At 45.0% G+C, this 15,812-nt stretch overlaps 1 protein-coding gene across 1 annotated transcript; it reads left to right on the top strand.

The window, feature by feature from the left end:
- Positions 1-611: 611 nt before the first annotated feature.
- On the top strand, positions 612-14,308 carry LOC111842554 (sterol regulatory element-binding protein 1-like). The gene is made up of 19 exons (XM_072712337.1): positions 612-812; positions 1,870-2,313; positions 3,305-3,468; positions 3,649-3,756; positions 4,112-4,321; positions 4,420-4,534; positions 4,621-4,781; positions 4,938-5,151; positions 5,586-5,776; positions 7,944-8,205; positions 8,641-8,807; positions 9,185-9,353; positions 9,741-9,849; positions 11,044-11,150; positions 11,271-11,403; positions 11,912-12,077; positions 13,192-13,359; positions 13,687-13,798; positions 13,973-14,308. The coding sequence occupies exons 1-19, from the start codon at positions 794-796 to the stop codon at positions 13,981-13,983; spliced, it is 3,030 nt and encodes a 1,009-aa protein (XP_072568438.1). The 5' UTR covers positions 612-793; the 3' UTR covers positions 13,984-14,308.
- Positions 14,309-15,812: the final 1,504 nt, after the last annotated feature.

The raw sequence follows: 15,812 nt of genomic DNA, 5'->3' as shown, positions 1-15,812 counted from the left end.
TATATTCTATACTTTTCCAATTACAAACTGGCACTATCTAAAAAAGACATCGATGGAATCAAATTCTGAAATACGTACGATACTGCAACCTCACTGATGTTTTTTATGTTCAATTTGAATATAAATAAATTGAAACGTTTCAAAAGGTTTAAGGTTTTTATATATTGTTTTTAATACATTTTTGTCAAATGCACTGAATAATACTGAGTTTAATATAATAGACTATAAAACAATAAACAAAATAGGTGAAATAGAAACATGTTATTATTATTATTATTATTATTATTATTATTATTATTATTATTATATTAATGATTATAGTTATTGTTATTATTATTATATTTTATTATTAATAAGATTATACGTTTTTTTTTCATGTGACCTGTAATAACCTTATACTGAAAAGGTTGCAGTCACCTGTTTGTAACCCTTGGTCAATCACCTTGCTTTGGCAGTAAGCACCCACGCGATCTTTCTCGCTCCGTCTCTGAGGCTGTCTGCAGAACTGCAAGTTTCCCATTGGCTGTAGGCAGTCACCTCATGTCAAAACATTGCTTTACAAATCCAGCTGGACTGCCATGTGTTTTGTAGTTAAGGAGGCAGACACTACACATCCATAGTGTAGATGCTCTCAGTCTATATGTTTGCCTCCAATTTAAATTAAAGGTTTAAGATCAATGAAGACCGTTTTATTTGGATTGCTATTTAAAAAGTCGTTATTGATAAGCTTTCTGGAAACAAGTTGATTAAAAACTTTCTATGATATACAAGCTACAATACATTAAATATTAATATGGATTGCACTTTGGAAGGTAAATTAAAAATTTAATTAAAAACTTTTTTTTGTGTTTCTTAATATTTTTTACTTCCATTGCATGTGTCCTATATATTGTATGTATTGAAGATTTAAGTAAAGCAAACTTATCTAATTTAATAAATAAAACTGACAATGGTGGGTTGTTTTCAAATTAATCGGACTAATTTATTTCCATCGAGATTCAGCTGTCTATTTATCTTGTACTTTTTCAACATTGTGAAAATGTTTTATAGACATAGAAATGCCTGTTGTTTACACACTGTATCTAACGTTGAGATGCTCTATGGCTAATTTATTTATTTAATTGTGAATGATTAATGTAGCCCGCAATCACGACATATTTTTTACTAAAATGGCAAAACGTACTACATGTAGGGATCATTTCTCTTGTTTGGACCCCCAGCATATAAATATGTGCTTCTGATTCAGTGAAATTCCCTAAGTAGGAGCTGTGCTTTATTGTTAATAGAATGGATTCACATTCAACCGGAATTAAAACAGCCATTCCACATGGTTTCTGGGCATAGCTTGTTGTTAACTGGATTTTCACCACTAAGTGTATTAAAGTGCTGTGCGCCTCCTCCCTGAAAGGTGATCTGTTTCTCAAAATAATTATAAGTAAAATGCAAGAATGACCTTTTTACACATCCATCCTTCTTTTTAATGTACAGTTCTACACGTTTATATGTAGATCTAGATATTTGATATATGTTGTACGAGTTAAGGGGAGCGACCCTGTCATCTTCCAGCCTTAATTTTTAGTTATTTCATAATAATAGTAAAAAATAATAATAGATTACATTTATACAGCACCTTTCACAAACCCAATCATCTAAGCATGGAGGCAGAAGAGAAATGTTCATTAAACACAATTCATGATTAACATAATTCAAAAGTTTTTGAAACTTTTGTTATATTTATTTAAAAAAAATAATGAAAGACTGATGAGTTGTACTGAAGTGCTCAGTAATCACTGAAAATAACCCAAATGAAAAATCTAAAACTAACAACACTGTATGATGTGTATGGTGGTGATTGTCTCCTGTTCCCAGACATGCTGCAGCTCATCAATAACCATGACATGGAGTTCGCCAGTGTTTTTGATCATCCCCAGTTCACTGGAGGTGCCCCTACTCAGGACCTCAGAGCCCTCTCCGAGTCCACTGCTACTTCAGCTCCCACGTCAGCTTCCACTCTCCATCCAGAGGCGACTGCCACCTCACACTTAGATGCCCTGCTGGATATTCCTGCCCCCACTACGCTGTACCAGCCCCCACCCTCTGTGCAGTCTCCTTTTCCCCAAATTTCAACACCCAGTCACCCCAAGCTCCACCAAACCGTGTTATCTGGTCATGCGCAGTGCTGGGAGGGCCAGGCTTCATCGGCATGCGATGCTGCGGAAGATGTAGACTGCCCTGGACAGTCGCCCTTTGTCCCATCTCAGCAGCAGCAGTCACAGCTTGCGGTCAGCCATCACAGTCTGGATGAGTACTCAGGTATACAGCTTCGCTTTGGCATTTGCAGTCATCTGCCACTCGTAGATGCAGGAGTGTAACTTTGGTTCATGGGAGCGGTAGAACAGCCCCAGCCTCAGCTGGCAAAGAGGGAATTTAGCAAATCATCGCTGACTTGCACAACTAAGACTGTGGGCTGCCCTTTGAGATTTACACCAGCTGCAATGCTAGTTGCCAGTGAAAGCTGGCTCTCACTGGAGCACTGGGCCCCTGGTGAAGAGGCTCGGTCTGCATGTCAAAGAGCTGCTGGTTGCATAACACGCAAACGGGCCCTTTATGTGAATTTGAAGTGCCAATTCAGTTAGCTTTAAAAAGTTAACAAAAGATAAAATACATTGTACTTTAAAGAGCCTTGATCAACTGCAGTGATGCTTACTACGAAAACCAAGTTTATCAGTCCATCCAGGTCCACTCCTCTGCGACATGGAATTTATAGTTACATATAGAATGAATACATGACCCAGTACATGTCAAATAGTCTAGCAACCACTTTTTATTGACTAACTGACCAGTTACCTGGTCCTAAAGAATGTTATGTAATTATGGCTGTAATACAGAGTATATTGTATTATGTCAGATGAAATCCAATAAAGTATGGATTTTCTTCTCCGTCAAACTTTACTGTGACCATAGGTAATTGTTCCTTGGTGTCAGTGGCTGTAAAATAAGTGCCCAATAAGGCCAGTGAGTAATTTACACTAGGGATATGTTTTCAGACTCTGTTGTGTTTGGTGGATGCCGGTTAACTCTTTAAAGTAAGAAATGCCAGTCAGAAATTGTGAAAGGCATTTTTGCAGGTGCTCCATGCATTTCGGCCTGAAATATCACTATAAGTGAAAGATGCATGGTGTAGAGTACTGAATAAAGTATGAAAGCTGTAATAATACTGTAATGTTCTAACATTTGACGGCATCGCACGGCTGCCTCGTCTGTCCATCTGTAACAGTTGCAGCCTCACTTTGCTCCTCCACAGCGGTCCACAGTCATCATCCTTCACAGCCCACCTCCAGTCTTACAGCTCCTCAGCAGTCAGCCACACACGCAGCCCAGGCTCAAAGTCCGCCCACCGACTCCCTGCTGGCCACGTCGTCATGTCCCTCCACGCAGATTTTTTCTCCGCACGCTCAGCAAGTTCCTGTGAGTGTGGCTGCATGTGCCGCTTTCATAGTGTTGCTGTGGTGCGTTCGAAAAACGAAACGCGCACACTGTCTGATCGTAAGAGATGGCCCCCTGTTACCCTGTCGCCTTCTTGCACCTCCTGCATTAGCTTCCATTAACTGTTCCGTCTCTGATGCTAATTTCTCTGTCTCGCTCCAGCTGTTCCTCCAGCCCCAGTTCATCAAAACAGACTCATTGTTACTCACCTCCCGTGCTGTGAAGCCTCCTTGTGTTACCTGTGCTCCTGTTCAGACTACATCTCTACAGGTAAGGCATCCAACTTCAAGAAAAAAAAATGATATTACACTGGTACATATATATTTTTCCTCCACAATCTCTAGATCAGGGGTCTCCGACTCCGGTCCTGGAGAGCTACTGTCCAGTAGGTTTTCTATCCTACCCAGCTTCTGATGAGCCAGACCTGTTGTCAGGTAAATACCAGGAGCAGGTGTGGCTCATCAGAAGCCAAGTGGGACAGAAAGCCTACTGGATAGTAGCTCTCCAGGACTGGAGTTGGAGACCCCTGCTCTAGATGTTTTTAAATATAAAATTAAATGACGGTAAACTTCATTTAGCTGAATTTTAATGTCTGACTGCCCCTTCCTCTTTGGCATGTTTTCAGGCTCTGATAAATGGTGGCGCCATCTTGACCACTGTGCCCATCATGGTGGACGCAGAGAAGCTCCCAATTAGCCGCATATCTTCAGCTGGCAAACCGTCAAACAAGGGAGAGAAGCGTACGGCCCACAATGCCATAGAAAAGCGATACCGCAACTCAATCAATAACAAGATCATTGAGCTTAAAGACTTAGTAGCTGGAACTGAGGCCAAGGTAACCTCACAATCACTCCCCATGTACACAGATGGTAGGTTGTCATCCTGTGTGAGAAATATTAGAACTTATACATCTGTTTATTTGTTTGTCTTCAGCTGAATAAGTCGTCGGTATTGAGAAAGGCGATCGACTACATCCGCTTCCTCCAGCAGTCTAATCAGAAGCTGAAGCAAGAGAATATGGCTCTCAAGATGGCCACCCAGAAAAACAGTAAGCTTTACTTTGAGTACCACAACCATTAAAGCGATTCCTTTCGGTGGCGGGTCTTCGCTGACTGCCTCTCATCTCTTTTCCAGGATCTCTGAAAGATCTGGTGGCCCTGGAGGTCGAGGGCCCGACCTGCGGCGTGACGAGCGAGCTGCTCACGCCGCCGCCCTCTAATGCAGGGTCACCTCTGCACTGCGGCTCCTTCCCCCACTGCAGCAGTGACTCTGAGCCCAGCAGCCCTTTTGGGGGGGTAAACAGGCACTAACGCTAATGCTAACGCTGACTTATTTAGCTGATGAAGACTCTTAGGTCATTCTCAGGTAAACTGCAGTGATGTTGCTGTTTCTGATGTCCTGTGTTTAACATGATGGGCTTCTCCCTCTCCCTCTGTTCTCCTCCCATTCAGCTGGTGCTTAAGCAGCCGAAGGTCTCCCGGCGTGATGTGGCCATGATGGATCGCTCTCGCGTAGCTCTCTGCATCTTCACCTTCCTCTTCCTCTCCCTGAATCCAATGGGGTCCCTGCTGAGCAGGGGGATGGGCGGCACGGGTTCTGCGGGCACCACAGGGCGCACAGGGGCCAGTGGATCAGGCCGCACCATCATGAGTGTGGAGAATGGAGGTACTGAGCTCGCACTAGCTAGTTTTGGGACTTAATGGGGGGGGGGGGGCTGGTGGCAAAGGGCACTGACAGAAGCTAAGTGAGAGCTGGTTCAAGGTTTAAACCAGTGGAAATATCTCGCTGTATAAAAGAATGTTGTTTGACCTCTTTTTGAAGGGTGAGTAATTAAAGAAATAATAACAAAATGTGATTGATTGATTTGATTGATTGATTGATAAATAAATCTATGATGATGCAGCATCAAAATGAAAAGAATGGAAAATGCTGGCATTTGCATGTTATGTACAAGCTATCAATTTTTTTTTTATTTCAAGATTGGTAGTTGTGTTTTTGTGCACTTCTGAAATTTGTCAATGAGAAAAATGTGAAATTATACAATCACTTGCAAACAGATGTCTGTCTTTTATGATGTCATTGTGTGCTGTGGCCACTAGGAGATGTGGAGGCGGCGGCGTGGCTGCACCCCGCGGTCCCTGTCCTCTGCGCTTGGCTTCTCAACGGCCTGCTGGTTGCTGCCGTCCTGGTGTGGCTGCTGGTGTACGGGGAACCGCTGACCAGGCCCCACTCCGGCTCATCCGTCCTGTTCTTGAAGCACTACAAGCAGGCCAATGAGGACCTCGCCAAGGTGGGCAGTGCAGCTAGGGGGTCTTTATGGTCGCTGGTGTGCAACCAGGATATCCAGTATGAGGAACGTAATACAGTGTAATTAGTAAACAAATTAACTTCATTCATACGCTTCAGTGAATCTGACACTGAGTCCCTGAAGAATGTGTGCTACTTTCACTTGTACATTATTTAGATCAAGAGAAGTAAGACAGGCAGATGAAGTCGCATATACTGCTGATTTACTCTGCGGTTTGCACCTGCCGTGAACCGGCTCCTTCCATAAAAATACAGTTATCACAAAAATGTATGATTATTTCCTTTACAACCTGCTTAGCTGGTTGAATGACGTAGACGTTTTAGACGAAGGGTTTTAGCAGATCAGTTCAGCAGTGGATTGTGGTCATTTTTTGAAACATTCACAAATGACAGCCCTCGGGGTATGAAATTTAAGGTTTTTAAGATTTTTTTCTTAGTGAGAAAAGCTATGTTTATATAATAATATTGTGGATACAATTCCGACATTCGATTTATATTCATTTCATCTTGAAATTAATGTAATAATGCATTTAATACAATATATATGCAGTTGTGATCAGAAGTGTACAATGCACTTATCATAAACATGTTTTTCCTAGCAGTTTTGGGCTTCCAATGATTTGTACAACTGTTCATTTTCTTTGGTAGAATGATTATACAGCACACAAGTTAATAAAAAAACACCAATTTGATGCGCAAGTTTTAATTTATTATTGTTTTTATGAGACCAACACAGAGTCAAAATCATACATGCAGGGTCAAACATATACATACAGCACAGTCAGTATCTGTTTAAATGTCCCTTAGCACGTTTCAAGTCAATCAGACACTTTTAGCAGCCATCTAGAAACCTCTGGCGGAATTCTGCTTGGATATTTGACCACTCTTTGTAGAATTGATAGAGTTCAACCAAATTCAAACCTTTACCACATATTTCCCATGGGGTTGGGGTCAGGACTTTGCGAAAGTCTTTCCAAACACTTAACATTTGGATACAGCCATTCGAAAACCAACTTTGAGGTATGTTTACGGTCATTGTCCTGTTGGAACAGCCGATTGAGTCGAAGGTTCAACCTTCTAGCTGATGATTTGAGATTATGTTGAAGAATTCTAAAGTAATCCTCACTCTTTCATTATTCCATTATTCCATCTCCTTTGTGCAGTGCACCAGTTGCACTAGCCGTAACACAGCTGCAGAGCATGAAGCTCCTGCCACCAAGCTTAACAGTTGCTACAGTCTCCTTGAGGTTCGATGCCTCATCTTTTCCCCTCCAAACATACCTCTGGTGATTGTGGACGAACAACTCAATCTGACTTGCTTGACTGTGGAGAGACATTGACATTGATGTTCCAGCAGCTTCCAGTGCATGGCAGACTTGTACCTTGGTGGGTCTTGGGTTGCATCTGACCATCCAGACTAATTCTTTGTATCAAATTTCTGATCTTTTTTATGATGTAGTGTGTTGAATAATTATTCTGCCACAGAACAGCTGTAGAAATCAATGGAAGCCCTGAACTGCTGTGACAAATCTGTATATGATAATTGTATGTAAACTTTTAACCAAAACTGTACATGGTGAAAGGATTACAGAAATTTGCAGATGTCAGTTAAGGTCAGCGGCTGTTCGGTTTTTGGATTGCACGTCTGGTGTTATGACACAGCGTCCTTGTTAGTCCGGCAGAATGTTACGGAACTCAAATTACTAAGCTAATTTTACAGGACATTTGGCACATACCGCGCTCTGGGTATCGACTGCTGGCGTGATCGGTAATAACTCCCACCCATTAGAAAAGCAGGGGTAAATTGAGTCACTTCTGGAGGAATTGCAAAACTTCAGAAGCCTTAGATTTGCGGGGCTGCACTAAGATACCGAATTTATCTTGTTACTCTTATTATTATTGTGTCAGTTTTTCTTTTTTCAAGGGCCAGCTCTGCGTGTACAGTGTTTATTATGTCTCTCTGAAAATCCGTCAGGCAGTGTGTTTATATTGTAACTATATCCTAGTTATGAGTTATATCCTAGTGTATGTCTGGTTCTGGGAGATGCGTCTTTGTGACGTTGTTTCTGCAGGCATATATTATCCTTTCCAGCTCTGTCTTTTCATTTTCTTGGGTTTTATTTCCAATTTTCGCCGTCCGTCCTCCGCAGGGAGACTTCGCCCGGGCCTCACAAAACTTTCAGACTTGTCTGGAGGTTCTGGGGCGTCCCCTGCCTGTGTCTCAGCTGGACCTGCTGTGTGGCGTCCTCTGGGCGGGACTGAGGCTGGGCCTGCAGTGGCTGTGGGTGGGCCGCTGGTTGGCGGGGAAGGCGGGCAGCCTTTGGCCGGACCCCCCCTCACAGAGCGATGGTCGTGCCAGCTGCGCCAACGCTACGCTAGTTTACCACCGGCTGCACCAGCTGCACGTGATGGGTATGGAGGGTCTCTGCTAATCGGCACTGGCAAACACAAGTAGCTACAGTGCAGTGTACAGTGTGCCGCAGTATGTTAGGATGCTGTGGTCAGGAAGTCGCTAGTTCCAATCCCAGGGTCAGCAGAGTGATTTCACCGTTATGTCTGTGAGCAAAGGCCCTTAACTTCCCCCAGTTCTCTGGAGAATGTCTAATCTTGCCCAGAAAAAAAAATCTACATTACTTTGGATAAAAGCATCTGGCAAATAAATAGAATGCAATAAGCAATGAATTTTTACACTGCTTGAAGTTCCCTTTCTTGATTGCTCAGTGTCTAAAACACATAGTATAAAATGAAGCTTTATTAGCTTGTTAGTGTAGCTGAATGTGAATCCCCTCTGTGTAAACAGCCTGTCCCTGCCACACCTTTTGTGTAACTGCTCGTCTGGCCCTCTAGGAAAGCTGGGAGGTGGCAGCCTCTCTGGCCTGCACGCAGCCCTGAGCGCGGTGAACCTGGCCGAGTGCTCGGGGGACAGGCTGACTGTGGCCACGCTGGCCCGGATCCACGTCTGCGCCGCGCTGGGAGTCAAGGCCAGCCTGCCGCGGGGGCTGCGCTTCGCCGCCGTGAGTGCGGGCTCTGTGTGACCCCCCCCCCCCCCCCCCCCCGCCGTGTGCTCGCTCAGCCTGCAGCCAGAGGCTCTTAAAGGCCACTGCTCAGTTAAAGCTCTTGTCCTGACTGCAGGTCACATGGTGTTAGCGTGGCTGGCAGTTAATTAGCATCTAGTGAGGTGACGCGCAATGCAATGTATTTGAATCAACACGGCATTTTATAAATAGCCGCGTCATTATTTAATAAGCACCACCTTTAAAGTTGACAGTAATCTGACGGCTTTGCTGAGGTTTGCTTCCATTTGTGTGGCCTGCTAATGTGCAGTGTCAGAGCTACATATGGCCCACGTACCAAGTACATGTCACGTGACCTGCCCCCCTCCCCCATGCAGTGGGTATTCCTGAGCAGCGCGCGTCGCGTCTGCCTCGCCCCTGGCTCTGGTACCCCCCCAGCCATGCGCTGGCTCACTCACCCCCTGGGTCACCGCTTCTTCATGGATGGGCAATGGACTGTGCACGGCTCTCCAAGGGACAGTGTCTACAGCCAGGCCAGGAGCAGAGGTCCAACAGCTGCATCCTCCTCTCTGACATACCTCTACACAAACTGCTCAGTGATTGTGCACGCAGTGCTACACAGAAAGATAATCAGTTAATCAGCTTCCAGATTTGTAATTTATGCAGTTCAGTGCCAGATCAGTAATAATATATGCCTATTTGCCTTTGCATAGCATATAATTAGGAATGATAAATTATGCAATAATAACTAATAATTACAAACTACTAAGATACAATTAGAAAATCTTAATTATAAATCAATAATATATAATTACGAATTGATAATTGCAAATTAATAACATAAACTTGGTAACAGAGAGAATGTTTGGGAGTGGCTGTACTGGATTTCAGCCCTGAACCCCAGCTTACCCTGTGCTGCTGTGCTCTCTGCAGTGGAGCCCCTGGCCCAGGTGACACAGGCGTTCCGGGAGCACCTTCTGGAGAAGGCCCTGCTGTGTGTGCTCTCCTCACCGAAGGAGAAGACCCTCGTGGAGGGAGAGGGGTGGGACTCCGAGTCACCGCTGTGCTAGCAAACAACGGCAGACCAGCTGCCTATTAATCAGAAGCCGTAAAGATCCTTCACGGCTGCACTGTGCTGATGTCACCCTTCTGAGACCTTGGCTGCTCTCAGTACCCTGACCGTCTCATTTACGAAGCTCTCGTTTACATGTGTACTGTGGGCAGCTGGCAGCGTATTTAGCTCCTTAGGACCAGGGTGTGCTTATGCCCTGGGAATTCAGGGCTAGAGCTGTGTGAGTGGATATCGCTGTCTAAGTTATGCTTGGATACAGGCTAAGCACCTGAAATAGCTAAAACGTTCAAGGTATGATGACACGAGATAATATAACTCACTACTGTGCCATGGCATAGCCCTGACTGTGCACGACTAAAACAACAGAGCTGAAATATATAATAAAGAATGCAAGTATCAAGACAAAAAGGATAACGATGTAACTAAATGTAACTAAAGTGGGAATGAGCATGTGCACTGTTATAATATAAAACCGCCAGAATACTGGATGCTGTATATAATACTGGATACTGTAAATATGCTATATATGTGTATACAACCCTGAAAAAAATGAAGAGACCATGTTACATTTTTGTAAATCTGCATTGTCAGATCCTGGTTTAATCCTGGTTTAATCCTGGTTTTGCTGGCTGAAGGCTACATGCTGGCTGAGTGGCAGGTTGCTTCCAGGCTCAAAGTTTCTAAAACTGCAATACACAAGAAAAAGGTAAAGCAGGAAACACTGGGAACGACCAGAAATAAGCCAGGTTAAAAGCAGAAGTGACTTTCTAATGCCAGAGATGACGGTCAACTTATCCAACAGGGCCTCATGAATCAGAGGATGACATCAAGTGACCTTCAAAAAAAAAAAAGGGAAACATTAAGCAGTATGAGGTGTACTGCTAGGACAATTCATAACAGACTCCTAGAAGCAGGACTGATGACCCATAAAGCAAGAAGCCCTTAATTAATGAGAAGCAGGAAGAGCCATGCTGGAGTTTGCAAAAAAAATATATATTTTACACATGTGCATAGCTATAACTTGAGAAATGAGTGAACCTAAAAATTTAGCTGTGGTCTCTTAAATTTTTCCAGAGCGGTATACTGTATATATTTCCAGTATATACTATACATCAGTACATTATTGTTATTATTATTACTCACAGGGAGTATTATTACTCACAGGGAGTATTGCCAGGCTCTTGAGTACCTCCAGCTGCTCATCAGCTTCTCGGACGCTGAGGCCTCCACGCAGTCTGTGGCCCCGGGGTCCGGCCTGGCAGCAGTCACTGGTTGGTAAAAGACCTCAGAGATCCCCGTGCTCCAGTAGGAGCTCCGTTCAGTCCCCATGGCTGCATTAAGAGGCAAAGCCGGCCCATTTTCACGCGTCCACGTCTGTGCTGATGTCACAGGATGCGACATCCACTCCAAATGGTGGGCCTCTACGATGGTGGTCATGATCAGTTGGCTCCAAGGAGACAAAGATGCTGCGGAGAGACTCTGTGCAGCTGTGGAGGACTTGCCTGTGAGCCTGCGGGCACAAGAGTGAGCAACGCACTGCTCTCACACACTCACACACACACACACACACACACACACAAAGGTTTATAATTATATCTTTATGAGGACCGCTCATTCATTTCTATAGGATAAATTCTAATGCTAACTATGACAACCTTAAGCCCTACCCAGCCCTAACCTTAACCATAAGTAACCAAACAAAATACAAGCCATTTGGCATTTTTATTTTTTTGATTCCATTCACAAATTGTTTATTAAATTTAGGTTATCCTTGTGGGGACTAGCAGATCAGTTGGCTGAGTTTAATAAATTTTTCCCAAGGTGGGGTGGGGCCCCTGATTTTGCTGGTTGGGGCCCCTGATGTTTGTCAGGGCCTTTGGCTGTGGCCTAGAATAGCCTTGGATTAATCTGCATCGGGTTTTGGCGACAGAAGCACACAGATGGAACTCACACCACTCACCTTCCCTTATAAATGCCAGTTACACTCTCGTACGCCTGCTGCTGAATACTGACGCCGATTCTGTCCTGTCAGGAACCCCTTGCCCAGAGCCGCCCACTACACATTCAGGGCGATACAGGCCATCCAGGGTCAAAGGGAGAACTGGCAGCTGAGCCTGGGCTACAGTGAGAGGGCCAGCGGCCTCCTGAAGGACAGCCTGAGCCGGGACCCCCCCAGCTGTGCCGGGGTCATCGACAAGGTGCCCTTCCTTTCACCCTCCTGCCCCGTTTTCGGTTGTAGCACCCTGGACCCCTTGAACGGTGCTGTGGTGCATTGTGGTTGCATTGCATGTGTGTGCGCTGTTATGCAATGCTGCTTCAGTGCAACGCAGAGCCGGGTCACGCCGTGCCATCGTGCCCGGACTGCGACCTCGCTGTGGTTGCATGAAGTTCACCACGGGTCACTGTCCCTGACAGATGTGAATCTTGTCTATTGCTTGTATCACTCTATATAAGCACAGAGCTTAAAAAGCTTCATGTACTCAGAATAAATACATTATAACTGCATTAATATTTTTATATTTTCAGATACAATATTTGAAAGATATTCTATATGAACGAGTCATCTTGCATTCTGCCCCTTTTTACAGATCGTTTTAGTCCTGTTGAACGTTCTGTTGGGTAGACTGGGCGTCTCGCTCCGTTCGGCCGTACGCCACCTTGGCCGCGCGTCCTGCTGCCTTAGGTGTCACATCTGTCCCCAAGGGGAGCAATGCAAAGTCGTGTATCATTCCACGTTCTGGACCAGCCACAATGTGCTGCCCTACTTAACAGCATAAAGTAGTGCGTTGACCCACATGGTTGCTTCAGACCTGTTCTGGGATGATCCGGATTGTGCTAAGTGCAGATAGACCCACGTATGCACGGTTATGTTTGTTGTGTAATTCCTTAAGGCTTTATACTCTGCAGTGCTGACAGCATTCAGGGTAATCACCATCTTTACTCAAACAGGCTGGATCACCTGCCTTCCCTTTATTAATTTTAGCCATGTCTACGGTACACGTATGCTGCCGCAGTGATTAATTATGGTGTATCGCGCTGGTATGAATGCGACATATTTTAGATTACTCTGCAGCGAAGGCTGACTGGCTGCAACACATATGTGCTAAGTGGTGCATTAAAAGTATAAAGTAAACAAACTGAAACTTAATTAAAGTGAGTGCAGGGGAGACAACCTGTGGGAGTATGTCTGGGGTTTACTTTGGAGTACTTCATTTGTTCTGTTACCCAGCAACAGCGACTTTGCTGAGGATTCTCCTGGCAACATTTTGAATGATCCCCAGTTCCTTAACCACGGCACCCCCTGCTGTCCAGCTACTGCAGGTGCTGCTGTGCGACCTCCTCCTGGTCACGCGTTCCACCGTGTGGCACCGTCAGCAAGGTGGTCTCCTCCCGGCCCCTGCTCAGCAGCTTCACGGCTTTCAGCAGGACCTGAGCTCCCTGAGGAAGCTGGTGCAGAGCTTTAGGCCGGGCACGCACAGGGTGAGGGCACCAGATGCGGGGGGGATGTGCACGGCATGAGGCGGCTGAACCGTAAACTGAGCCACGCCTTAAATATTGCATGCGGCCATCAAAGTTTAACCTAATTCCTTGAGTGCACATTACACTGACTGTTTGTACGACGTGGAGGGAATGAAATATGGGGGGGGGGGGCATTTGTGGGCACGTCTGGACGGTAACATAAAGCCATAAAAGCGTGATATTGGTAGGGTGCCCACAACAAAAAAAAGAGGGGGAGGAAGGACACGTCCTCTAGCGGCTTAGTTACGGGCAGCGGCCTGCTGATCCAGCAGCCTGATCTACCTGCAGCTATTCCTGCACGAGGGCACAGCCAGGCTGATGGCGGGATCCAGTCCCGCACGCGGCCAGCAGGTCCTGGGCCTCTGCCTGCGGCGCCGCACCACGTCAGCCAGCACGTCAGGTGACCCGGCGCCTTGCCAGCTCGCGCCCGTTTGTCAGTCTCATACAGAAATCTCCCGAGACCAGGGCGATGCCGACAGGAAGTGTTATATTAGGATGCAACACTGTTTTTCCACACGAAGTGCCATCTTTTGGTGTATCTCGGGGATCCCTTGCGAATGTCTTGTATTTTCAGGTGAACCTTGAGATCTGGTGACAGGACAGCCAGCATGGATTTTCGGGGGTATTCTCATCCTACAAGATCCCATTCCCACAACTGGGCCTGCCTAGAATTTTAATAAATGACCCAAAAACGACATCATGCCAGTTGCTTCATTAGCCACACCTGCGTGGGGGGGTCACTGTCTTTCATATCCCTCATTTGCTGAAATGTTTCCTATGTTTTGGTAGTTACTCAAACTTTATGATGTATAATATTGTATTGTTTATTATAAATACTATTTAATACTGTATTCCTCATTTGAATAACACTGTTTCATTCTGCCTTTCATAATTAATGGTGTATTCATACTATTCCCTAATTAAGTGTTTCTCAAGCCAGTCCTCGGGGACCCCCCCCCCGCCCGCCCCCCAGACAGGCCACATTCTTACTCCCTCCCAGCTCCCAGCACACCTGTACCAGGTCCATACCCAGAAATAAATTTCATGGGGGGGGGTCTGATAAATTTCAAATTTACTAACTGGATGCATGTCCGATCAGTAACAAAGAACATTCGGGCTTCAAACTCGTTATTTTACTACGCCTGCGTGCGTGACCTGTAGCAGGTATTCTGCGTCTTTGATTGCTTGATTGCTTTGGTTCAGTTGTGCTGGGAGAGGACAGAAACGTGGACCGTCTGCCGCTCCCCAGGGACTGGTTTGAGTAACACTGCTATGATTAGTGCAGTATTTACGTTTATCATCCTTTGCATTACTCTCGTCCTGTGGTATCCTTGCTGCTTGGCTCCTCTCGATTCATACTTCATGCCATACTCACGCTTATGAAGCTTTACTCCATTTACGCTGCTGCTCCCTTGCGTCTCTGCTGCGTTCCTCCCTCCCCGTGACTCCGTTGGTGTATCTGCAGAGGAGAGTCGAACGAGGCCAGGCCCCCCGACAGTGGGCCAAGGCCGTGACACTGCTGTGCCACTACCTGCCCTCCTGCTTGCTGTCCCCTGTCACCCCCACGTAGCCCATGCTGAACCTGAACCGTCACACCCAAGCCGACTCCCGGGGGGGTTTCCCAGCCCACCTCTCATTTTATGTAGCTGCCACTAAACACAAATATTTATAATTGTGTAAATGATATAAATTTAAAGAATGGAACAAGAATGCCATTTTAAATGTAATGTACATTGTCCTGAAATGAATTATTAAATGTGATCCTAAGGATAATGGGAATTAAAAAAAACACAACGTGTGACTTAAATGAACTACCATTAAAAAGATCCAATCTTATTTTCTCTTACGACTCATTTGCCATTTTTGATAAACCCATTGCAGTGACAGCATTTTGCCACTGTGTGGTGCATGGAAGCTTGTAGTCAAGAAGAGAGGGGGGGGGGGGGGGGGATTTCACCTTATCCTGTGTTTTTGCTGCAGGGGATAATCTGTGTATCAGCCTGATGCACATTTGAAAATAGTGATTTATGTTTGCAGTCTGGAAACACGTAGAACTGGGGATTTGACTTAAGAGGTTTGGATCACTGTTAGTGAAACCTGTTTAGTCCCACATTCACCTGTCATGGGTGCTATCTCTCTAAAATGAAATGAGTTCATATCGGTTGCTTTTAATTTTATAAAGCTTTCACTTGAAGAGATTTCATTTTTGTGCAAGATAGAGCCTGATGTATTTAATTTCCCTATCTGTACAAAAGGAGTGTTAGCTAGGTGATTTCCAGCAATTAATAAATAAAAATAGAGGCTATATATTCTAAGTGTTTATCTGTGCAATACAGCTGTTTTTCTTGAAAAATTGTTGCAATTATTGGAAGGTTAAGTATTACCAAAATCTCGCACTTCTGTTACTGCTACAA

Source organism: Paramormyrops kingsleyae, chromosome 5, assembly GCF_048594095.1.
Source record: "Paramormyrops kingsleyae isolate MSU_618 chromosome 5, PKINGS_0.4, whole genome shotgun sequence".
Lineage (NCBI taxonomy): Eukaryota > Metazoa > Chordata > Actinopteri > Osteoglossiformes > Mormyridae > Paramormyrops > Paramormyrops kingsleyae.
Note: the sequence above shows the minus strand (reverse complement) of the source record. Positions and strands in the feature narration are given on the sequence as shown.

Excerpts from the sequence above, each read along its gene's own strand:
- LOC111842554 (XM_072712337.1), top strand. Across the intron at positions 3,757-4,111 it reads TTCAGACTACATCTCTACAG|GCTCTGATAAATGGTGGCGC; the intron begins GTAAGGCATCCA and ends GCATGTTTTCAG. Across the intron at positions 13,360-13,686 it reads TTAGGCCGGGCACGCACAGG|CTATTCCTGCACGAGGGCAC; the intron begins GTGAGGGCACCA and ends ATCTACCTGCAG.